The sequence below is a fragment of the Aulonocara stuartgranti genome, assembly GCF_965226115.1.
Source record: "Aulonocara stuartgranti genome assembly, chromosome: 19".
Classification (NCBI taxonomy): Eukaryota; Metazoa; Chordata; class Actinopteri; order Cichliformes; family Cichlidae; genus Aulonocara; species Aulonocara stuartgranti.
In genome coordinates, this window is record NC_138955.1 from 3,455,368 (window position 1) to 3,478,979 (window position 23,612).

Genomic DNA, 23,612 nt, shown 5'->3' on the forward strand with positions numbered 1-23,612 from the left:
ATCGATACAAACAGCTCTGCCGTTGGATAAACATGTATTCAAGCACATGTGAATCACGTAGACGCGTACACGGGGGGCATGAGCACGCATCGCACATCCACACAATGCGCTCAGTGTGCTGTGTGTCTCTCACAGGGGTACATTTTCTCTCAGGGCAGAGTGTAGGGAAGGAGGGGCAGATTGAGCAGCAGTGCTGTGAGTGAAACCGGAGCTGCCTGAGGAATGCAGGGGGTGTTTTGGGAGGACTGGAGAGTGGAGTTTAGTGGGTGAAGGTGGAGGTGGGGGGGTGGTGACTCGAGGGGTTGGATGGGTGATTAGGGGGTGACAGCTGAGTGCTGACCCCTCTATAATGACAAATCATCTGGCAGGTGTGTGGTTCTGTACAACACCCCCCCCCCCCCCCCCCCCCCTTACCCACCCAAACTCCCATCATTCCCAGGCCAGGAATCCTCAACTGCTGCTGCCGGAGCAAAGCGCTAAAGGAAGACTTCCGGACATTCACACCGTCGCCCTGCAGACTCATGACTTGTCTTTTAGAAGTACGCAGTAGCCTGTCCGCTGCCCTCTTTGTGTATTCAACACACAAAGTTTAAGCTCCATCTCTTTAAGAAACATAGCTAATGAGGCTCCAGTCCTTGGAGCAAGACTGGGTAGAGTTTATTGATTTATCTGTAGATGTTATTTCTTTTTCCCCCCTTCCCCCCCTTCCAGTGTCGGTTCAGCTGAATACAGAGTTTATCTCCCGGGCAGCCTGAAAGTCATTGTACCCTGTTTGGGCTGTGATTCACGTTGACGACAGGCTAAATCCAGAAAGCGTCTGATCTTTGGTGCTGTAAAAACAAGTGGTGACCCCGGATCAGCGATAGGTCTGTAAAATCAGACAGGTGTCAGTCTGAGCTCTGCTCTCAGGTCAGTAGTGTAGGAAGAAGTCAAGACTTGAGAATTTCATGTATGTAGGAGCCTGTTTCGCTCCTTAAACTTGCCGCATGGTAAACAAGAATGTATGAAAGCAGCCAAACCACACAGAGTGGTCTGCACTGAGCATTGTTTAAGGCTGATTCAGATTGCTCTTCTGTCATGTGCGTCCGCCTTGTGGTTTGTATGTTGATTAAGTGTCTGCTTGGCAAAATAGTCACTGTGGCATTGCAGGCCTCTTTTCTTTTCCATCAAGCTCAGGCTTCCACACATCTCCTCTTAATCTAATTCTAGCCAACACATGGAGTCTAGACAAGAGGCCCAGCGCAGCCTGCACCTCCTTGTAGTATCTGTAGTTTTTTCCCCTTCAGGGTCCCAGCTTCGCAGCCATTTCCCTGAAGAACCCCAACACCCTTCGCTCGGGAGCGGCGTCCCTGATCCAAACGCAAAGAGGAGCCACACATTCTCAGCTGGAAATCGCGCGGAAACCCGCCGGAACATTTCACCACTTATCTTTTCACTTTGAATTAGAGATGGGGCTCTGCAGTGTTTTCCAGGCAGCAGGAGTGGAGAATACTTTTTCGGGGTCCCGTCAGGAAAGCCTCTGATGGTTATTAGCATTAGCAGGAGACATTGCCCAGGTATTCAGAGCTCCAGACCCAAGTGGAAAAAAAACACTGTTAACTCGGAACTGTTTTGATCCAACCGCACATGGCTTCTTAAAGCAAAGGGTAGCAGCAGATGGTGAGAGTCAGAGGTTGAAAAATAATGCAAGCACTTATCAGCTGTTATGCTTTTGTGAATGCTAAAAGAAATCAAGTAATCTTGCTGTGTGAGAAATCTGCAAAAGCTCCACCTTTTTATGTAAATTATACTCTTAGACTTGTATATGAGGGAGTTTTCCATATGGGGAATATTACAGTATTGTTTACTTAAAGTCATGATACTTTTGTTGGAGAAAATAACACACATCACTCCTTGGAGTCAAACCTCGACCCGACCCCCCTTTACATATTCCCTTGTGACAACTGCAGTCCTAACACTCACACTGTGTCATACTGTGTCATTCAGTCGTCTTCATCACCTGCACCCGTCCTTTCCCGCCTCCCCCTTAGCGACATAATGGGCGAGCCCAAAGTGACCCATATTTACCCAATAATACGAAGCTTTGAAAAGACCCATATCGAGTTGCAGCTAATGCTCCAGTGGGGCCCGGAGAGTGAAAGATGTTACCGGCCGAAACGGCTTGGGTTTCAGCGCCCTGCGAAACAAAAGGCAGTCCAGTCCTCGGAGAGAGAGGGGGGGGGGAGCTGATGGGGTGAAGGAGCATTGGTGCACACAGTGTAGCAGTAGTGTTCAGAGGGGAGCAAAGCGTCTATTTCACAAGTAATTTTTTTTTTTCGTAAGTTGGTGTTTGGCTAAAAAAAAAAAGCATTCTTGTTGTTGCATGTCTTCTGTTGCTGGTCTGTCCTGTCAAGTACAGTCATGTGAAGTTTATCTTTCAGCTTCACTTACATCTAGCCTTTATGGGAAGATGCGGATATTATCCGCCGAGTTAATGGAGCAGAACTGAACTAACCTCGGGTGTTAGGGGTGAGCGGAGGGCAGGCAGGGTTAGTTTAAGAGAAGAGGGTTTGTGATGATGATACCCAAAGGTGATTTCCCCCCATATCCTCCCCTCCTTCCTCTTCCCAACCCCCTCAACTACACTCTTCCTCCCTCTCCTTCATGTTCTCTTTCTGCGCTCTCTCCCTCTCTCCCTCCTTAGGGGCAGGCAGGTATAAAGTTACACAGAGCTCTCAGCTTTCTTGGAAGGAATGACCACATGAGTAGCTTGGGGATTAGATTAGCAGGAAGAGCAGACTTAGCCAGGCTGTAAATAGCCCACTTTTTTCACCATTAAAAAGGCCCAGTACAATATAATCAATAGATAGCACTCATCTGATGCAGGAAGCCATATGAGAAGACCTCCCTCAAGTGCTCTGAAGGACAGGCTACAGCAGCTTGGGCCTAATGAAGTTATTATTAATCACTGGGCCTCCTGTTTTGAACTTGTGTGCCGTTTCTCTAGTGGTCTTTGTGTGCACCGTCTGGTTGACATTTTGTGCTGTCCTCCTTGTTATTTTCACTCTGTTGTGAGGTGTTTGTGTTTTTAATGTCACAGACATGCTACCAAGCATGTTTCACCTTCATTTTCAATGTTTTTATTGGGTTCTTAGGAACAACAGAAAGCAAAATCCGATCTATGCAGCGAGTGTTATCGCCAACACCTTTTCCCCCCTCATCCATCTCTCATTCACATACACCTCGGCTCTGTCAGTCTCTCTGAGCCTCCCTGCAGGTGTTAGGTTTCTCTGTAAAGCAGCCTGAATGAGCATGGAAATCAGAGTGCTGTCTGTGCTCTTGATTCACTTTTCACTTTGAAGTTTCCCGAGCTCACAGGAACAGGGGCCACAAAGCCAGACTCGTGTGAGGGCTTTAGATGCCTCTGCCAGGACTATGGCAGGACGGGGGGGCGTGAGAGGTTTGGGCAGTATTGATGGGCAAGGCTACGTGTTGTCTGGATCGCTGGCGGCCTTTGCTTTTTTTTGCTTTGTAGTAACACGAAAGAGAAAACAGTACGGCTCGCTTTTTAAGCGCACAATACACACTTGAGAAATTACTCGACTGGGAAGGGACGGAGCACTTAAGTAGAGAGGCAGCTATCACTGTGACTGTTTTTTCTGCCCGTGCACAATTGTGAAAATAAACAGTGACGTTCGCGTTTGCTTAAGATCCCCGCAAAGGAGGTTTGGCAGGATACATCTGTAAGCACTTAGAAAAAATAAAAACGGCTATAATACTTTAATAGAGCCATGTCGGAGAGACTTTTAGGCACAAGGTGTTCCACTGTCGGTGTATGTCTACGTCCGTCTTCGCTGATCTCATCAAAGGGCCAAAGGGTACCAGAGAGAAGGAAGGGAAAAAACCTTCAAAAATAAACTTAAACTCAGGCTACATTCGCAGGAAGAGTCTTTAAAAGCAGCCTTCGGGGTGCCGGCCAGGCAGATTATTTCTAACATATCCAACCTGCGTTACTCAGCAGAGCTTTCTATTTGTTCTCAGGTATCTGAATCACGTGCGGGCTGCCGTGACTCAGGACACAGCTGGAGGATACACCTCAGGTTTGGCGTGTTATCGCGCCATCCAGGACGCGTTCAGCGGGCTGTTCCCTCTGAGAGGCTGAAGAAGCTGCTCCAGTTAGAAATGTGACTGAAAAGACCTTAAATATTGCACTACTACCACTACGCTGCCGTGGGTGGGGAGTGCTCTGACTTATATGTATGTAACTTTTTAAATTTTGTGCAAACTTTATTTTTTAAATAAATGGCAATGAACACTGAGGTTTTGTCTATCATTTTGCAGATTTATTTTAAAATTAAACGCAGGCCAGAATTTAAAAAAAGAAAATGCAAATGACTTAGTCACAAAGCTGAGCCGTGACTTCTTCAAATAAACAATATTTAAGTGCAAAAAATAAAGTCGGCTCCTACGCTGATCCTCATGGTCCTCATTGTGCAAAGTCGATATTTATCCTTACGTTGCATTTGTAGTTTCTTCACACTTCTGTCTCTTTGAGGCTGGCTCTTCAATTTGTTCTGTAGACAAACAGAAAAAAGCATCATGGAAACCATCTCTGTGCCAACGTTGAAAATTAGCTCTGGAATTTCAGCACATATAACAGCGCAAACACAGGTATTTAGTATTTAGTATTTATTTATTTATTGTCATTGTCAAGAACAATGAAATTGCGTTTGGGGCTTCCATACAACCCAAAAAAAAGAAGAAAATAATAAATACCCCTTAAAACCCAAGTGTACATATTTAACCCAGTGTGACTCCAATGCAATAAGACAATCCTTAGCAATAATGTTCGTAGAAATTCAGACAAAGACCTGAGAAACATGACAAAATACAACAATGCAACCCATTCAATATTATTGTACTGTGAGATATGATATCAGATATGATAGTTATCTATTTAAGAAAGAGGGGGGGGGGCAGGAGGGGGAAGAGAATAAAGATATGATGCACCAATGCAGACCAGTTCATTGCTATTAAGAAGTTGGATATGGTTATTGTCCGTGAGAGGGGGGCAGAGAGTTCAGGTATTCATGCTTTACTTTTAATTGTGTCTAAATTATGGTCACAGAAATCATCCCCATGCATGCAAAATTCACACTATGGGCTAAGTAATGTCTAAGTAAAGTGGGAACTTAAAATGTTATGACAGAAAACTGAGGAAACATGCTTTTCTCTTGTTTATTTTCAATTCCTCTTCTTCCTACATTTATGGGATGTTTGAGCCTTTTCTTTTGGAAAAGACCTCATAAGAAGGAGTGATTCCTTACCTGACTCTTCAGCATCACTTCCAAAGAGGATATCTTTAGGGAGTGTGAACCTTACACACATCATATCTTTGTTAGGAGCCACGTTGCGCACAAAATGCACAGAGCATCGGTTCTTCAGAGGGAATCCGAGGCTGCGGGAAGCTCTCTCCACCACATCTGTGTCAGGGTCATCATCTTTGGAGAAGCCGTAGCAGTGCACTGTAGGTAGGTTCTCGTCACAAGGAGGCTCCTGGTGGTGCAGGAGGCCCCTGAACGCATCCAGGAAGTCCAGAGCTAAGGCAGGCAGGTTCATCACCACATGAATGGCAGATGTTCCCCTCATCAGTACAGGCAGCTCCTGCTTTAAAGGTCCCCGGATGAACGCCCTGCCGTCCAGATTGAAGGCTCTGACTTTGCTCTCCACCTTGTTGAGTTTGCAGTTATGCTGCAGCCATCGGTAGGACTCTGGGTTGAGGTCGTTGGCTAAGATGCTGGCACCTAAGCGAGCAGCTGGGATGGCGAAGGGTCCGACGCCAGCGAAGATGTCAAACACAGTGTCGCCGCGCTTGACGAGCTGCACCACCCGCTGGTGTTCTGTGCTCAGCCGAGGGTTCCAGTACACGCGAGAGAAATCAAACTCGTACGTCACCCCGTTTTCTTTCACCTGGATCGGGATCGGGACAGCGATTAGCCTGTGCACTGAACATATGTAATAACAAGTGTGAAACAGAGGGCTCTGTGGAACTACACATACTTTGGCGACCATGTTCTCCTCTCCAGCCAGCACTTCCATCTTAAAGTTGCGGTAAGTGGAATCGATTATGTTCGTCTTATTGACCACACAGGTGACACCAGGATTTTTGTCCATGATCACCTGACCTGCAAGAGAAGGCACAGAAAAGAAGCCTTACTGTAAATTTGGAAATGATGGGTGATCCCAGCTGATCCACTGTTTCTGTTAGCTGTATTTAGTCAGATGTACTTGTCATTTTGACATTTTAAGACACAGGTAAGTTTGGGTGACACATTAAAAAAAATAAAGTGAATAAATAAGCAGAAAGACGTGTAGATACTTCAGTTTGTAATAAAACCTCCCGCTGTCCAGGCAGCAGCCTCTCACCTATGAGGTTCTTGTATGTGAGCTGGTGGTCCCTCAGGTTCATGTGTGCGATGTGGCCCACCCGACTGAACGCAGAGGTCACATCCTGACCTTGGGGAAGCACAGCCTCCAGCACTTCTTCGCTCTTCAGGTTGTCATAGGTCAGCTTCAGCTCATAGTAGTGGAGCTCCTCACTGACACTGAACGACCTCAGAGCCTCAGCTTCAGTCTCACTGAAGGAGCTCGGCGAGGAGACTCTGCGAGGGTCCAACAGGACCAAGCGAAAGTCGCTACTCTGCTCTTTGTCCTGAACCACCCTGGGCACACCAGGGCGCTGGATGCTCGACTTTTTTAGGCTTTTCACTACTTTGTTTAAGACCCCAATGGGCACCCGTAGAGCAGGGACTGTAATAGTCTGTGTGAAGGCGTCTTTGTCCAGAGAGGTCATACCCCGGACCTCTGGAGGGGGTCGGTACAGTTTAGGCTCCATTATGGGCTTCACAGCCAAGCAAGGATACGCTGCAGAGCAAAAGCAGCGGTGCACAGTGGCAGGATTCAGGCTCCTTTGAGTTTGTGCAGATACAAAGATCCTGCCGAGAAACCTACGAACATAATAACGCCGTAATAATCAGGCAGAAAAGAAAAAACATTCAAATTATCAGAACAAAGCTTAAAACAAAAGTATACAATTAACCACTAACGATAAACCAGATCCAGACAGCTCACCTCAACATCCTCCGATCACAGGCATGCTTGAACTACGTCATAAGACGTCGACCACCGTCGAGCGGTGATTGGTCAAGCGAGCAGCGACTCGCATTTTGATTGCACGGTGTAATTTCTGACGTGTAGAACGCGACGGAAATAAGAGGCACGTGACTCAACATCAACAGTGGTCAGCTGACAAGTTTAGAGGAGGAGAGTTTGAGATGGTATCGTAACTCTGCGGCTCCCCGTCTCCTCTCAATCTGCGAGGGTTTTTTTTTTACACTAATAAATTTGTTTCCCGCTTCGGTTCCCCACCCACAATGAGCATCAACAACGATGTGGACGTGGTCCGTGAACGCACCGCCCAGGACACCGAAGAGACTGCACCTCTGTTACAGGTAAAACAACAGGCGAAGACCCAAAAGTGAAACTGCGCTGAATGACTTGCTGACCTAAAATCTACAGTCTGAGACAGAAAACAAATGTGTTTCTGTCACAAGGAAGAATTTATGTGTTTTATATAACTTTATTTATCCAAGAGACATTTGACAAATGATTTTTTTTCTTCAAATCTGGCGAAGGGGTAGCAATAATTGCAACAAATCTAAAATCACAGTTCAATAAACATATTTTAAATGGTCCAAATTTAAAAAAATAAAAGTCAAACATCAACAGTGACTTTTTTTGTTTAATTTAATAATACACTGTGAATTACAGCAGTTAAAATGGCTGGTTTTTGTAGTGTTGTCAGTAAATCAGGCTGTCAAAATGTCCAGGAAAAATATCACGTGCTTGTTTTGAACTGCTTGTTCATCTGTTTTCTGCCTGTGTCAGCACTTGCAGTGAAAGTACACCCAACACCAGAACCTCTCTTTCTTCTTCTTTTTCCCCCCTCTCATGCTAATCTCTAACTTTGTTTCCTTTGGGCTTTGTCTTTTTTTTGCTAGTAAATTATGTCCAAAATTGAAGTAGACAAATATATGATTTTTTTTTTTTTAATATACTGGCATTATTTCAGTATTTCACTGGTTAAAAATCCAAAGGACCAGACAGGGCACAAGAGAGGTGAACAAGAGAGTGCTTGGAGACAAGTGACCAGGATGGACAGGATTAGAAAGGAGTACATCACAGGGACAAAGTCGGGACTGTTTGGAGGGAGGGATAGTGGCTATATTAGACCAAGGATATTGAAGATGGAGCTGCCAGGCAAAAGGGAAAGAGGAAGACCTCAGAGGAGACTATGGATGTAGTCAAGGACAGGAAGAGGGTTGGTGTGAAAGAGAAGCGTGATTTAATTACATACCATGGTTTCACAGTTAAATGGACAATTCTACTGTCAGTCCCTCATTTGAGGATGTTGTTGTGGTTATATTAAATCAGTTGTCCACATACACGCTGACAGACTGCTCAAAGCTGCTGATGAATCCTGCAAAAACTCTGCAGAAACCAAAGTGTCTCCATCTGCACCTCTTCAGAATGTGCCATTTTAATAGTGTGCAGGGGAAAATGGGGGAAAAACAACAACAAACCAAATTCATATTTCAGCCTTTGAACCACTTATTCTTTGATTTGATGTCAGACTAGATTAATTTAATGTTGTTTGCTGAAGCTACTTGAAGCTAAAACAGTGCACTGATAATGCAGATAAAGACTTTATTGTGACACAGAGACTATTTCAGTGCCCACTTAAGTGTTTAGAATTTTAACTTCAGACAAAAACTTTTTGACCTCACCCGTATTACAGCATTATATTAAAAATGACTGTTACAGTCATTTTTAAAACATCAGTAATGTATGTTTAGAGAGTTTAGAAGTTTTAGCTTGTCTGTCTAAAGGTAATGAGAGACTCTTTCTAGCTTGATTTTGTTAGTTTATATGGCTGATTTCAGTGAGCAATATAGAGTTACAGTTCAAATCTAAGCAAGACATAGTGTGTGGTGTGTGTTGTTGATTCAGTGAGAGTATGTGAGGGTTACCATAAATTTTGTCATCGTGGTGTGAACATGCGGCTCAATCTGGACGTACACATGTTTGCAAAGTACTGAAAACAACATGTTCTCCCTCCTTTGGCTACTCTGTTTAGGGGTCACCACAGCAGATCATTTGCCTCGGTCTCAGCCTATCCTTAGCATCTTCCTCTGTCACACCAACCCTCTGCATGATCTCCTTGAATAGATCCATCAACAATCTGTGTGGTCTTTCTCTTTTCTCCTGCCTGACAGCTCCATCTTCAACATTCCTTGTCCAATATATCCACTCTCCCTCCTCTGCACGTCCAAACCAACTCAGCTTTGGCTCTCTAACTTTGTCTCCAAACATCCATCACAGTGGTTTGATTTCTTCTTGTTTTGCTTCCAACTGTGTTGAATTGTACCCTGTGCAAGCTGGGATAAGCTTTACCTCAGTGTGCCATGCTTTACAATAAACTCCAGCTACTTTGTATTTTTATTCATTTGGGGTCTTAGTTCACTTCCTGTCTCTCAGTACTGTAACAGGGGGGACTGCAACAGCCTGAAGGTCAATCTAAGCTTGTTGTGACACTGACACAAGAGTTGCCACTCGTTCTGTCCAGGATATCCCCCATTAGAGAGGTCAAGCAGTTTGGGCAGCTCCCCTTATCCTGAGCTCAGGCAGCTGTCCCACAGCCAGCAGCTCAAATCCCTCTCCATCCATTCCCATTTCCATTCCCTGATCCTCCATGCCACTGCTGTGCTCTTTTCATGACATCCATCATCAGGGCAAGCCAGTTGTTCTTAATACTGTCATGAGTAATCTTCCTGAGGCTCTTACAAAAATAATCAGATTTCTTCTGCTGCATCTTTTTCTTCATGCTATTTATATTGTGTGTTATATGTGCAGGGAGCTGTGCTATCCAGAGCCAAAGGTGCCTCCTTCGCCTCCTCTGTGTTTAACCTGATGAATGCAATCATGGGCAGCGGCATACTGGGTCTAGCTTATGCCATGGCTAGCACTGGAATAGTTGGGTTTTGGTAAGAATCTTCTCGGTGCGTAAGGCAGAAAAATGCATGACTTGACCCCTGGTATCCCAGACGATATCTGGATTAGTTTGTTTTAATTCCTATAGAGCATCTAAAACTGTGTCTCCCAGTGTTTATTTTTGCTTTACAATTTGATACGTGCTTGTAAAGATATGATGAGAAACGTTTTTTTCCAGTATCCTGTTGGTGCTGGTGTCCAGCCTGGCTGCGTACTCTATACACCTCCTGCTGAAGCTCTGTGACCAAACAGGTGGGTGGGATGCAGGGTAACACGTCTCTGTGGGTGTATCCAGGGGGCTTCATCCAGAGTTGTTACATTTAAACACCCTCACTTGATTTTTTTTCCCGTTCCATTTACTTATTATTTGCATCCTCATTGTGAGAAACTTCAGATGATGTTTAAATAATATTTTACAGGAGCAAAGAGAGGAGATAAAAACCAGATAATCCCATTTTTCCATGAAGAATTTTGTGATGTGATAGTCATCCTGACATCGTTTTCATGTCTGATTCTTCTTTTTTTCCCTCTTCTTCTTGGCTTTAGGTATCAATTCATATGAAGACCTCGGAGGGAAAGCCTTACAAAAACCAGGAAAAGTAAGTGTTGATTTTTGGATTGCTGCACATTTGCCCTGCCAAAAAGTTTTTACAAGTTTTTCCACCGTGACCAGAGAACTTGCTCACACTGACTGTCTTTTTAGGTTCTGGTTGGAATCGCTATTCTTATCCAAAATATCGGTGGTAAGTGAGCCCCCGGTTCAATGTGCAGTTACATACATCATTTCTGACATGCTGGACAGGAACTGATTTTTGTGGGTTTTTATAGGAGAAGGGTGGTGAAGAGGGTGAGGAGTGCTGCAGGGTCAGACTATGGTCAGTTTATTTTGGAGGTAGATAGCGCCTCCTGCTGGTGCCCAAATGGCTGGTGTTTTACAGCCACCCTCCTGTGTGGCTATTATCTCGATTCCCTGATAACCTCTGACCCTGCAGCCGCTGTCTCCTCCCCTGAGCCTGAAACATGACTTCTCCTCTAATTGATCGTTGATGGTAAACCCACTCCCACCGTCTGTGTGTGGAGTAGCCTAATGGGACCCCTCCCTTTATTTCCCCCACCCCCTCACTTCTCTCTCTCTCTTTCTCTTACTGTCATTCCTCAGCCACAAACCGTGCTTCCCAGACAGTCGAGAGCTGAGGTGATAGCTCCTCTGCAGTCATTAGTGGCACGGCTGAGTGGATTATTGCCGTGCCCTCTGGTATGTGTGCGGTTTTCCCAGCATGGGGGCAATATGTGTGAGAGTGTGAGAGCCAGCACTCCAGCATGCATCTGTCTATACCCCGGGCTCCTTTTATAAGAGTGCAATTAGCCTCACTCTGGGTAAACATTCATCTGCACTGCCAAAGGCTGATGGGCCAATTGACCTTAATTACTGACCAGCCCAGGGCTCTCACAGCCGGCTTCGGCCCTTGTCCTTAATGAAATGAAAGTGGCTCTGGCCTTTGTTGAGCACACTCTGCCGCTATTTGCTGACCACACACAGAAGGTTTAGGTCAACTTTTCTTGAAGTTTACATACGTACTTATTATTCTAATACGTTTTCTTACCACTTGGCAACGCTTTCTCTTCACTCAGGGTTTTTTTTTTCCCCCTCCCTGCTTTTTTTTTTTTAAAGATGCAAATACTGTCCCACCAGCAGTTTCCACAGATGTGGTGTTATACTTACAGTAACCAGCTGCATCGAACGAAACCATTGCATCATGTCTGCTGTGTGTGATCTCTGTCAGCATGTCTTTATTTGTCTGTGGCTTAAAACGATACATATAATATAAAAAAAACTTTCATGCTTTCTTTAAGTTGACGGATGAACTCTCCCAGGGTACGTTTTTGATTAATCCGCTAAAAAAAACCCCGCAGCCTCAGCGTAACATCTTATTGACAGATTTGAGCGCTTACATAAAATGTCTGCAGTTATTCTCAGAGAGGGAATGTCCGTGCGTCTGTGTGGGCCGAAGTGTTGCTGGGGGAATTTTCTTTCATAAACAAATACAGGATCTGGGGGATTAAGGCCAGGCTTATTTAACGGCAAGCGCAAGATCTGCCCTCCGAGGCAATAAGGGCCCAACTAACTCTGGCTAGCGTGGCTTCACAAATCTAAATCCCTTAACATTATCTCCCTTTATAACTGGCCACACATTGCATCTGAATACCAAACGTGCTCACTTCTGATGATGCTCTCTTCCCCCTTTCTTGCTTGCTTTCTTGTTTTTGGGGCTTCTAATACTCTCACAAAAAGTGACCCCCCCCTCTCTCTCTCTCTGATTGGTTGCCTGTGCATACAGGGAAGTATCCTGTTTCCTAGTGAGGTGGAGAAAGGGGGAGAAGTACCTGGATTAGCGTCAGAGATCATTATTGTTAGCATTCCTCCCCCCTTCGCACTTCTTCGTCATGGCTGCTACTCGCGGTCTCCAGCAGTTGGAAGTCCTGCATAATGTCCGCTCCTCTATGCCAAGGGCTTTGCCGGTGATCCCCTTGAGCTGCCTGCCCCACCCGTTTGCATTGGAGCCGTAGTAACCCCCCCCCCCCCCCCCCCCCCCCCCTTCCACCCTGCTATTTCCTCACACTGGAAAAACGCTCATCATCCTCACACAGCAGCTTATGATTGCTTGTGACAGCACACATTCATCTGCTGTTTTTATGATTTAGTAGCTTGGTGTGATTATGGGCTTTTTTTTCTTTCTTTTTTTTAATAAACACTCAATTTCTGAACCCTTTCTGTTCTCTCGCTTCTCAGCCATGTCATCCTATTTGTTCATCTTGAAGTCGGAGCTTCCTGCAGCCATCAACAGCCTCCTGAGTGCAGACAGCCCAGGGTGGGTATATCCAGCGCTGTGAGCTCCCTCGTTTGCCAAAAAAGAAATTCAGCTCAAAATCTGTCACAGCTGCGGGTTGAACAAAGTCATTCTTTTGAATTAGCTGCACTGAGATAAAGAATGAGTCATTCCTGTTCCCATGATGTTGTAGATTATACCTTTTGGCCTTTTTTAAATAAGTCAAATTTGACACTTGTGCGCCACAAAGCTACACAAACTGGAATTAGTCGGGCAATAAGAAGCGCATGAATAATGTCGGGGAAGCTCCCTCGCTAAACCAAAATACACTGCTAATGTTTTCTCTGTCTGTCGTGTAGCGTGAGGCATGCCCACAGGAAATGTATTCCCGATACGAGAGCCATTCATCACCTATCAGCAGCAGCCAGTGCCTTTCATTGGTCTGCGTGGACATGCCTGCAGAGAAGTCCTTGGCAAAGAATGTAACTTCTATCACTTTATTATTGGCCACACTGGTTTAAGCAAGAGTTGTAGCTGCTCTCAGCCCTATCCGTCAACATCTGAATCTTCCACACACAGCTGCTTTGTATTAGCGCTCTCCTTTCACCCCCACCCCCCAAAATCTCTCACACATGTTCCCCGGAATCAGACTGATACAAGGGGATATCAGTTTTGCCATTCTAATTACAGCTCACTGCTGAGGGAAACAAAACATTTCTGTTAATGAGCGGCTTTGAGATGTTAACAGACGCGCACATTCGATTCCATCAAAGCCCAAATAAATGAGTTGTTTTATATTAAAACGCGTTTCTTTTATCTGGCTCATTTATCATAATACGGCAGAGCGAAAACAAAGTCACGCTCAATCTTTTCTGCGCTGCTGCTAACAGACTGCGTGTGTCCCGCTTCTCTCATCGCGTTTAAATTCAAGGCCAAAGACACGGACAGCTGTGGATCTGGGATTGTGCGCGGCCAGATTTATGCTGATGTTCGAGATTGACTCATTGTCAGTCGTGCTCCGGCTTTAACCGAGAGCTATCCTGCATCTCTTTATAGCGTGAAATGTTCCACATTTCATGGTTCTTCTAGGTATCCTGTGACTTTACAGTAAGCCTGCAGCCTCCAGAGATCCCTTTTTCTTTTTTTTTACAAAAATGTCTGCAGGAATGAGAGCTTTTTTTTCTTTAATTTAAAGTGCTTCTTGTTGAAAAGTAATGTGCAAATAAACCGGCCTCGCCTTAATTAAGATTGGGTCGAATACTTTGTGTAAACTTGGCTTGGAGCAGACCTGATTGGACCAGAGAGAGTCCAGGTCAGAGCAGAGGTCTCGGTGACATCCAGTTACAGGGTAGAAACGGTGTAGATGCGGAGACAAATCCATCAGCGCCTATGGTAACGCCACAGCTGTGAAACTGCCAAACAGGGGTCAGTGGGTGTTGATGTTGTCAGAGCAGGTGCTGCTTGACTCTGGAAGCCCCCATAAAGAGCGGTGGAGCCAGTCCCTCACGACCCCCGCATACAACCCGCAGCAGAGAGCCGGGCAGCACCCACCTCGACCGACCCCGGTGGAGCCGGCATGCCTTCCACATGTGTCACCTCGAACGCCAAGCCCCCACCCCCCTCCTCCTCCTCATTTTACTCCCCGATCTCGAATGAACTGCCAAGGCTATCCCTCGGCAAAGGAAAATATTATTCCCCCTCTCCAAAAACCCAGCAAGTGAAATGTGGTCTCATCTGATGGAGCGACACAACGTTTGCAAGTGAATTACATAATTGTTATGGTTTGCAAGAGCTAAAGCCTTTAATTCATACCACATGATGAATCTGTCGCTCTGTATTTGAGCACGAAATGGAGACAAATTTCCAGAGCCGGCCCATCTTAAGGCATGGAAGAATACTCTCTCCTATCCCTGACCTGATAATAAAACGTGGCTTAATTCAGTGTTAACCTGTAATAGTTCACTCCCTTGCTGTTTTTATTCATTCATTCATTTATTTATTTTCCAGAAATGCCTGGTATGAGGATGGCAGGCTGCTTCTGATCATAATCACACTTTGTGTCGTTCTACCTCTGTCATTGTTGCCTAAAATTGGTACGTTAAGCGATCCTCAAGCGTGTTATTTATTTTTTTCTTGTTTGGTTGCTTCTTGATAGATCTTTCTCCCGTCCTTACAGGCTTCCTGGGATACACTAGTAGTCTCGCCTTCTTATTCATGCTGTACTTTGCAGTTGTGGTAAGCTCTGACACGAACCTCCATACGTCCATCTGTTTGTTTGTTTGTTTTCATTTTTGACTTTATTTATTATCTCGTGTAGGTCGTGGTCAAGAAATGGTCCATCCCCTGCCCACTGCCCCACAATATAACGTCCCTTTCAGGTGCCTTCAAGGTAAGAACAGCATTTCTTTCAGCACATAAATACTCTTTTGAAAACAACACAGATCTGGTGCAGTATGGTCCAGAAGGTCACGGGCACGGGATTAAGAGGAAAGCCCAGGAGATTGAGCTTACTGATTGTGTCTGCACAGGCTGATGAGGACCAGAGAAGGCTGCACAGATCTGTGTATGGTAACTGATGCTGTTCCTGAAGGACAGGAAGTCCAGATAACCTTGCCTGATCCTGGAAATCAACTCTGACCTTTAGGAATTAAACAGACCATACAAAAAACCTGCTATGAGCTATATTAGAATACTTGTTTCCCTTAAGCTTGAAATTAAGCTTTACTATTTGCAGCAGCACTGCTGAACTCATCTCTTTCTAGAAATAACCGGCTCACTTTTTCACCTTGTTTCTCCAGATATCAAATTCCTCTGACTCAGAGTGTTCTCCAAAACTCTTCGTCATCTCTAGTAAGGTACGTATAGGAAACCAGCGTTTTTCCTCGGCACTGAACACGCGGAGGCTTTGAGGTGGCAGTGAGAAGCTGTTAAACGTAGATCTGCTGCAGCTGCTCCACTGTGTTGACAGGTCACACTCTCACCTGTGAAGTGTAACCTGTACATGTGGAACTCAAGCACACTACGCAGCTGACACGTGACACCGATTTACACTTTCTCGACCGTTTCCTATAATGTGCTCACACGGCACTATAGATGTATACTTGCACGTAGTATAAGATGCATTTAGTGGAAGAAAAGTTCAGAAAGTTCTCACATTTCGATTTGCATCCTCACTCTTAGCAGCCCAAGCAGTAATTACTACTATGAGGACCATACCTTGACCCACCTACCTCCTCCCTCCAGTGTAACTGAGTAGGTTGTTAATTTGTTAATGATGGCTGTGCTCTGACTGATGTGTGTGTGTGTTTGTGTTGCAGAGTGCCTATGCCATCCCCACCATGGCCTTCTCCTTTCTGTGCCACACGGCTGTCCTGCCGATCTACTGCGAACTGGATCGGTCAGCTTCGCGTTTATTTCTACTATTTTTGCCTGTTTTCTGTCATATGTATCCAGTTATGACAGAAAACAGCTGCTTATATTAAACACGGCAAAGTTTCAAGTAGTTAGAGGATGCGTGAGTCAGAAGCTCAGGCTTTAGGCTCCTCTACATGCATTTCCTACAGTTTGCTTTCTATGTGGAGAGGAGGTTAAATGACCTGACTTAGAGGCTACACCAAGGCCCAGGATAGGATAATAAGATAAATTATAATTGTTATGTATCATTTAAAGATATTCTAAGTCTATGAATAAAATATGGAGCTGGAAATGACCATAATAGGTGCTTGTCACGTGAATGCATTATTATCGCTTTGTCTTTCAGACCTACCAAAGCCAGGATGCAGAAGGTCACGAATATCGGCATCAGCCTCAGCTTCTTGCTGTACTTTATTTCTGCGCTGTTTGGCTACCTCACCTTCTACGGTAAGTCACCAGGGACACTTTCATTCAAAGGAAAGCATTGTCCCATCTCTGTTTTCATCTTCTAACTTTTAGCTCACGTGGAATCCGAGCTGCTCCTCAGTTATGATGCATACTTGCCCCGGGACACCATGGTGATAGCGGTTCGACTGGCCATCCTCCTGTCTGTGCTGCTGACTGTGCCACTTATACACTTCCCTGTGAGTAGACCTGCTTCATCATCATCATCATCATCATGATGATGATGATGATGATGATGATGATGATGATAATAATAATAATAATAATAATAATAATAATAATAACAACAACGATGCTTTTTCCACACAGGTTTGTTTAGTGCTTCTTCTTTTTTCTTTTTTTACTCAAACTGTGAAACTGAAGAACTGAACTGAAAATACTTGAAGGCTTTGTTGATCATTTTTATGTTGTTATTGTGATCAAGATGGTTTTATTTTTCAGTTCCACCTTTTTACTCTTTCACTTTATCAATTTAAATTTATTGTCGCCTAGAAAATTCATCTGGCTCTGTTACTGTGTTACAGCTGCCAGAAAAGCAGATTACTTCACTTTCCTTCTTTCTGCTTTAAGACATTTAGTTGCAATAACACTCGAGTGCTTTCAGCTTGAATGGGTACTGTCTGTGTCTGTGTGCTTGCTGCAGGCCCGTAAAGCTGCAATTTTGATGCTTTTCGGGGGGCGTGCCTTTTCTTGGCTGATCCACATCGCTGCAACTCTAACCATCCTGTGTGTGGTGCTGATACTCGCCATCTTTGTGCCTGATATCAGAAATGTGTTTGGAGTAGTAGGTATGTGGTACTTTGAAAATACTTTTAACATATGGGAGTGGGGGGGGGGTGTATATCAATAGATATTATATTGTTCATAAATTATAGATATATTTTTATTTCCTTACCTGTAACCTTTTAAATATGAACAGGCATTATAAGCTGCCAATATCCCAGTAGCCCACAGTTATTGATTGTACTGGCTAGAACTGCAGTATCTGCTTATACATAATTGATGGCTGGAGTCCTGCTCAAACAGTTTATAAATCTCCTATCATGAGCCTTTCCTGTTTGTTCCTCAGGATCAACAACATCCAGCTGCCTCTTATTTGTCTTTCCGGGCATCTTCTACCTCAAAATCAGCAGGCAGCCCCTCAGGTCCTTCGACTCTGTTGGGGTAAATGAGCTCTTCCGTAAATAGAAGATCTGGCGATGAAGTTGCATACATTATATTTTGAGGTAATCTGGTAATTATTTCGATTTTTTTCTTTTCTTTTCTTTCTCCTCTCTCCCCTTCAGGCTGCACTACTCGTGGTCTTTGGCGTGATTATGGGAGTCATCAGTTTCTGTGTTATCGTCATCACATGGGCAAAGAGCTCCTAGCCCCCTTCTGGTCTCCTCCCCCAGACCAACAACAAAACCAAAGAAAATGAAGCGCGCACCAAACAAACTGAAAGTTGAATAAATAAAGGGAACAGCATCGCCCCCAGGCATTTATTTATGATAAAATTATTCTACATTTGTTTTTGTTTTTTTACGTTCTTTCCAATCTCAGCTCAATGTTTACATCTCCTGTACCGCACTGACCTTTGTACTGTACCAAATTCAGGGCAAGTCTTGTCTTTTTTTTTCAAATCTGATGTGTGGGTTTGTGATACAAAGCTGTAAATTTACTTTAATGTGCTTGTTTTTTCATTTCTACTTGTTCTGTGTTTGCGATTTTTGCACTTTATGTAAATTATTGACCACCTGATGAAGACTACATCGAAGTTTACTGCTTTCCTAAATTTTGTATGTGACACTATATGTATTTGTAAACACAGTGGGTTTTATGAATCACATTTATTTTTTGGGGCATTTGTTTTGAGTGTCTTTGAGCTTTGAGCACTCTAAAATCAGGTAAAACTATTTCTGCTACATCGTCTACTGCAGTGAATGTGATAAAACCGGTGATCAGTTTGTTGGTTCATTATAGCGCACGCCATGTGGGCCTAATTTAAAATGTGTTAGATTGTATCAAATTGCCAGCACTTGATAAAAGAGACATTGTTTATGTAATGACATGTCAGTTTTGCTCTATTTAACCACTAAAATGTCTTTATCGGTTTTCTAGAAAGCTCATCAGTCAAAACATGTCTGCTTGTTTGATTGGCAGGCACACTGCTGACGCTGAGGCCCCGCTCCTCAGTTGTACTGTGGTTTTCAGCCTGTAGCTAATGAAAGCCACATGCTCTGTACGTTTCTAATCATGATGCTGTTTAGATTGTCTTCATGCTGCCTCTGGAACCTACGGCCACCCGACTGCTGCTTTTAATCTGAGGAATTAGGCAGGCTGGCCCCCGCCATCCCTGCGAGAAAGCAGCGGCTGCAGGATTTTCACGCCACCCTTTTTTCCTTTTTTTAAAACAAGGTTCGGTAATGCAGGGAATATCCCCGTGCTTCAATCCACCCCTCTTAAGGACACTCCCAGAAATAAAGGGCACCACAGCTGAACATATATATTTGGTTGTCATGAGGGGTAGAAGCAATGAAGTATGACAGCAGAAAAAAATACTGAAGTACATTTTTTCCAAATAATTGTAATAATTTTGGGCTTGAAGGAATAATTTAAAGAAATGCCAGTGAGAAAGTCCTCAGATAAAGGAGCTATAAATGAAGTGGGAAAACAACAGTGTTTCTGACAAATAGGAACAAATTAAGAATCCTGACCTTCTCCTGCACGGGATCATTTACAAACCTCTATGCTGAACGCAAAAGCAGAGCAAGATTGCCACCTGGTGTCAGACTGTGTCCACAGCAGTCCAGGTCGGCACCATTTCACAGAAACTCAGGCGTCCTATGTTTTATCAAAACCTAACTAGGTGAAGATAACCACATGCTCAGATATTTTTCCAGGTTTATAATGAGCTGGAAAAATGCATGTTAACTCAAACCAGAGCTGGGTTTTTTTGGGTTTTTTTTAAATGGAGATCTGACTGGGTCCCGAGTCCTCGGGCCCAGAGGTGGGAGTGTTTTTGTTTAGTTAAACTCACTCACACCCTGGGCCCATGTCCAGCAGTATGACAGCACCATCTCCCAGGGTTAAAGGATGGAATGAGCCAGCAGAGGAGCGATGGTGGGCCGGAATTAAGCTCCTGCTGGCAGCCGCCACTTTTGTATTGTTTCAAGAGGCGTCGGCTGTGTTCTTTGAAAATCATTTTCTGTTGTTGGAAATCAGGAGAAGGGTGAACCTGGTGTCCTCACTTTGACCTTCAGCCTACTTTGCCCATCCTGTGTGTGAAAACAGGCTGGGAACCACTGGATTAGATATGCAGAAAGTATTATCTACGTTTCTACAGGTGGCTGGAGACTGTTATCAGTGTGTCTTCTCTCTCCCTCCCCTCACCCCACCCAGTCACGGCAGACAGCTGCCCCTCCTGAACCTGTTTCCGTCTTTATTTCCTGTTAGGAAGGAGTTTTTCCTTCCCGCTGTTGCCAAGTGCTCGGTCACAGGGAGTCGTCTCATTGTTGGAGTTTTCCCTGCGTTATTGTAGGGTCTTTACCTTACAACACAAAGCAACTTGAGGTGACTGTTGTTGTGATTTCGTGTCTTTATAAATTAAATTAAATTGAATTTTCTGTTGTGGTGGACATCAGAAACTGAAAATCTCAGTGCGGACAACATCTGCTTTCTGTTTGCCTGCATAATCTTGTTCAACAGGCATTCCTGGCTGAAAGGTGCTTCACATGAGCTTTTTAAATGCCGGTTGGCATGATGAGTGGCTGTCCTTGTTAGTCACGGTGGGGACTGCAACTCAGAAGAGATGCCATCAATACGCAAGTGTCATCACTGATGAAGTGCTCTCCATTTATTTATTTTTTTCCTCTTTCCTCCCATTCTCTCTGTTCCCTCCATCTACATTCACTCCATGCCGCTTTTCTGCTTTTAATCAATTTCCATGCTCTATCAGTAAACATGTTCTTTGTGTCACAGTAAGAGCATTCCTCACTCTGAGCACTCTTTCTGAAAGAGCACACGCTTTGGTCATAGGAGAATGTGACCCATTTATACTCCTTATTTCTTTATGATTTTTTTAAATATCATATTGCTTAAATAAGGCCTCAAAGCAGGAGAAAAACACGATTAGAGATCTTTATATGTGACATGGTGCAGTTTGACAACATCATCTGCTCCTGCTTTTCAGCTAGCGTGCTTCAGACAAGCCCGTGCTGCATTTGTAGATGAGCGATGTCCTTCAGCCCTTTCACCAGGGGAGTCCCCAAAGCTGTGTATTAACTGAAAACCATTGTGTGCAGCAAACTCGTCACTTTCTCGAATAAAGGGGAAGAACTGACTGACACACGCATCACCTGCCAGTTCACAATAAGGGCCAACACAATGACTAAAAAAATAAACTTGACTCCAAGATTGCAGTCCCTATATAGTCCTCGAGACACAATACACCTCTGTAGCAGAGCCGTATGTTTTCAGGACTGGAATCAAGGTCAAGAGTGAAAGAGGAGGTTTTATAAATAAACAAGGGAAGTTTTACAAGGAAAAGCTTTGTAGTGGTTTGTCAATTTGGCATGTAACGACCAGAGGTTGAGGAGTAAGGAAGAGCGCCGATGGAGGCCCAGTGGTCAGCAGCGCAGTGTGGGATTCTGTTTTTTTTGGTTGGGAGCAGGGGTTAGTTTGTGTCACTGCAATCCCATCAGCCCTGCGCTGAGCCTTTAATGCAGCCCTGACGCCTTTCTGGCGCAGGGGCCACGCTGCCTCACATCTGGAGCCAATTACCCTGGAGGGGCTGTGACAGGGCCCCCACCATCCTCTACTCTCTGCTCCTCTGTCCAAAGCAGCTCACACCACTCTCACAGTTGCATTCTTCTTTTCACAACATCATGCTTTATTTGTCAGTCCTTTTCCTCTTTCTTTTTTTTAATTTGAAAACCATAACCTCCTCTACACTCAGAATCCCCCCCCCCCCCCCTCTAATAAGCTGATAAAGAAGAATAACAGGGTATGTTTGTGGCCGAAGGGCTTAAGAGAGCAGAGAGCACTACGTAATGTCAGAGTCTCTTGTTTGAGGCCGTGTGTGTGTGTGTGTGTGTGTGTGTGCACAGCCTTACCTGAGGAGAAGCTGGGGTCTTGTGACTGGACTGTAGCACGGGGGTTAGTCCTGCTGCTTGGACCCGATGACTGATGAGGGTAATTGAGTTTGTGGTAGTGCAGCAAGCGTGTTAGGGGTGTAGACTGGCCCCGTAGGATTTCTCTCACCGAGGTCACAAGCGCTGGGAATGGGCTTCACCATATCTGGACCATACTCTTGTTAGTTCCCGCCCCACAGTTTGGCACCAATGCTATGGTTCATTAGCTGCAGCTATAGGGTGTACCTGGGCAGAGAGCCAGGGGATTGAGCTGTCCTGGGTTACACAGACATAAATTGAGAGTGTAGACTGTGAAGCAAATGTGGAAACTCTACAGGTGGCTGAAATTAAGCCATATACACAGAATCAGCCTGCTCTGAAAAAAGGAGGGGGGAGGCTTTTGGTAGCTGGCTTTGTGCTCGAGGCAATAAAATCTTGGCATTTTAAGGAGATACCTCAGTACGGTGGCCCCTAGAGACAAAGCATGTATAAACTCCAAAACACTTACAAATTCCAAATAGCACGCACAAACTCCTCAACACATACAAAATCCAAAACACATGCAAACTCCAAAACACATGCAAAATCCAAAACACGTACAAAATCCAAGACACGTACAAGCTCCAAAACACATACAAAATCCAAAACACGTACAAAATCCAAAACACGTGCAAAATCCAAAACACGTGCAAAATCCAAAACACGTGCAAACTCCAAAACACGTACAAAATTCAAAACACGTACAAAATTCAAAACACATACAAAATCCAAAACACATGCAAAATCCAAAACACGTACAAAATCCAAAACACGTACAAAATTCAAAACACATGCAAACTCCAAAACACATACAAAATCCAAAACACGTGCAAAATCCAAAACACGTACAAAATTCAAAACACGTGCAAACTCCAAAACACATACAAAATCCAAAACACGTACAAAATTCAAAACACGTGCAAACTCCAAAACACATGCAAAATCCAAAACACGTGCAAAATCCAAAACACGTACAAACTCCAAAACACATGCAAACTCCAAAACACATACAAAATCCAAAACACATGCAAAATCCAAAACACGTACAAAATTCAAAACACATGCAAAATACAAAACACGTACAAAATCCAAAACACGTACAAAATCCAAAACACGTGCAAAATCCAAAACACGTGCAAAATCCAAAACACGTACAAAATTCAAAACACATGCAAACTCCAAATCACAACGGAAGTGCTCCAGGACGCTAGGGGCAGTGTTGAGCTCGATTTGTAAAATAAACGGCAAGTTTGTTGCAAACACATGGGCTCTAGTCTCCGTTGCGCTTCCCAGGTTGCCTAGCAACTATGATACTAACAGCTGGAAACGTGTCATACAACTTTTTTTGACAGAAATGAAGGAGAACATATTTTTTTTCATTTGTTTGTTTGTTTCTACAAGAGCTTTGTGTGATTTGATAAGTATCTGAGGCTGAGACCACAGGACAGTAAAACATGATTTTTGGGCTTCATTTCTGTACTGAACAGTCATTTAAGATTAGCTAGTAAATAACAATTAGCTAATGTTGTTCATGAGACTAAAGTCATATCACTTTGGTAATGTAAATATAATATGGACAATATTATGGTTATTATATTAGTCATTATTAGGTATTACAGCAGTGAACATGAACTCTTTGTCAAATACTGAGCTTCAGTACAGATTC

General features: G+C 44.1%; 3 protein-coding genes across 4 annotated transcripts in view; 2 read left to right on the forward strand and 1 right to left on the reverse strand.

Annotated features, from left to right (window-relative positions):
* The window catches only part of mnat1 (MNAT1 component of CDK activating kinase), a 34,382-nt gene extending 30,084 nt beyond the window's left edge, over positions 1 to 4,298 (forward strand). The window contains exon 8 of the mRNA XM_082516211.1: positions 4,021 to 4,298. Within this exon, the coding sequence (XP_082372337.1) occupies positions 4,021 to 4,141 (121 nt within the window). The 3' untranslated portion in view covers positions 4,142 to 4,298. The remainder of the gene's footprint in view (positions 1 to 4,020) is intronic.
* A 2-nt stretch (positions 4,299 to 4,300) lies between these two features.
* trmt5 (tRNA methyltransferase 5) lies at positions 4,301 to 7,203 on the reverse strand. The gene is made up of 5 exons (XM_082516202.1): positions 7,111 to 7,203; positions 6,406 to 6,986; positions 6,040 to 6,164; positions 5,307 to 5,949; positions 4,301 to 4,553 (listed from the first exon to the last, which is right to left on the reverse strand). The coding sequence occupies exons 1-5, from the start codon at positions 7,116 to 7,118 to the stop codon at positions 4,492 to 4,494; spliced, it is 1,419 nt and encodes a 472-aa protein (XP_082372328.1). The 5' UTR covers positions 7,119 to 7,203; the 3' UTR covers positions 4,301 to 4,491.
* Positions 7,204 to 7,272: 69 nt separating this feature from the next.
* slc38a6 (solute carrier family 38 member 6) lies at positions 7,273 to 18,841 on the forward strand. Of its 2 annotated transcripts, XM_082516203.1 has the most exons (16): positions 7,273 to 7,490; positions 9,952 to 10,082; positions 10,268 to 10,341; positions 10,636 to 10,688; positions 10,793 to 10,832; positions 12,881 to 12,959; positions 14,925 to 15,010; positions 15,094 to 15,152; positions 15,235 to 15,306; positions 15,716 to 15,772; positions 16,235 to 16,314; positions 16,678 to 16,778; positions 16,851 to 16,975; positions 17,440 to 17,584; positions 17,866 to 17,960; positions 18,083 to 18,841. In XM_082516203.1, exons 1-16 carry the CDS (start codon positions 7,413 to 7,415, stop codon positions 18,164 to 18,166), a joined length of 1,359 nt encoding a protein of 452 aa, XP_082372329.1. In that variant the 5' UTR covers positions 7,273 to 7,412; the 3' UTR covers positions 18,167 to 18,841. The 2 variants fall into 2 exon arrangements, with proteins under 2 accessions (XP_082372329.1, XP_082372330.1); XM_082516204.1 differs by lacking the exon at positions 9,952 to 10,082.
* The last annotated feature ends 4,771 nt before the right edge of the window (positions 18,842 to 23,612 follow it).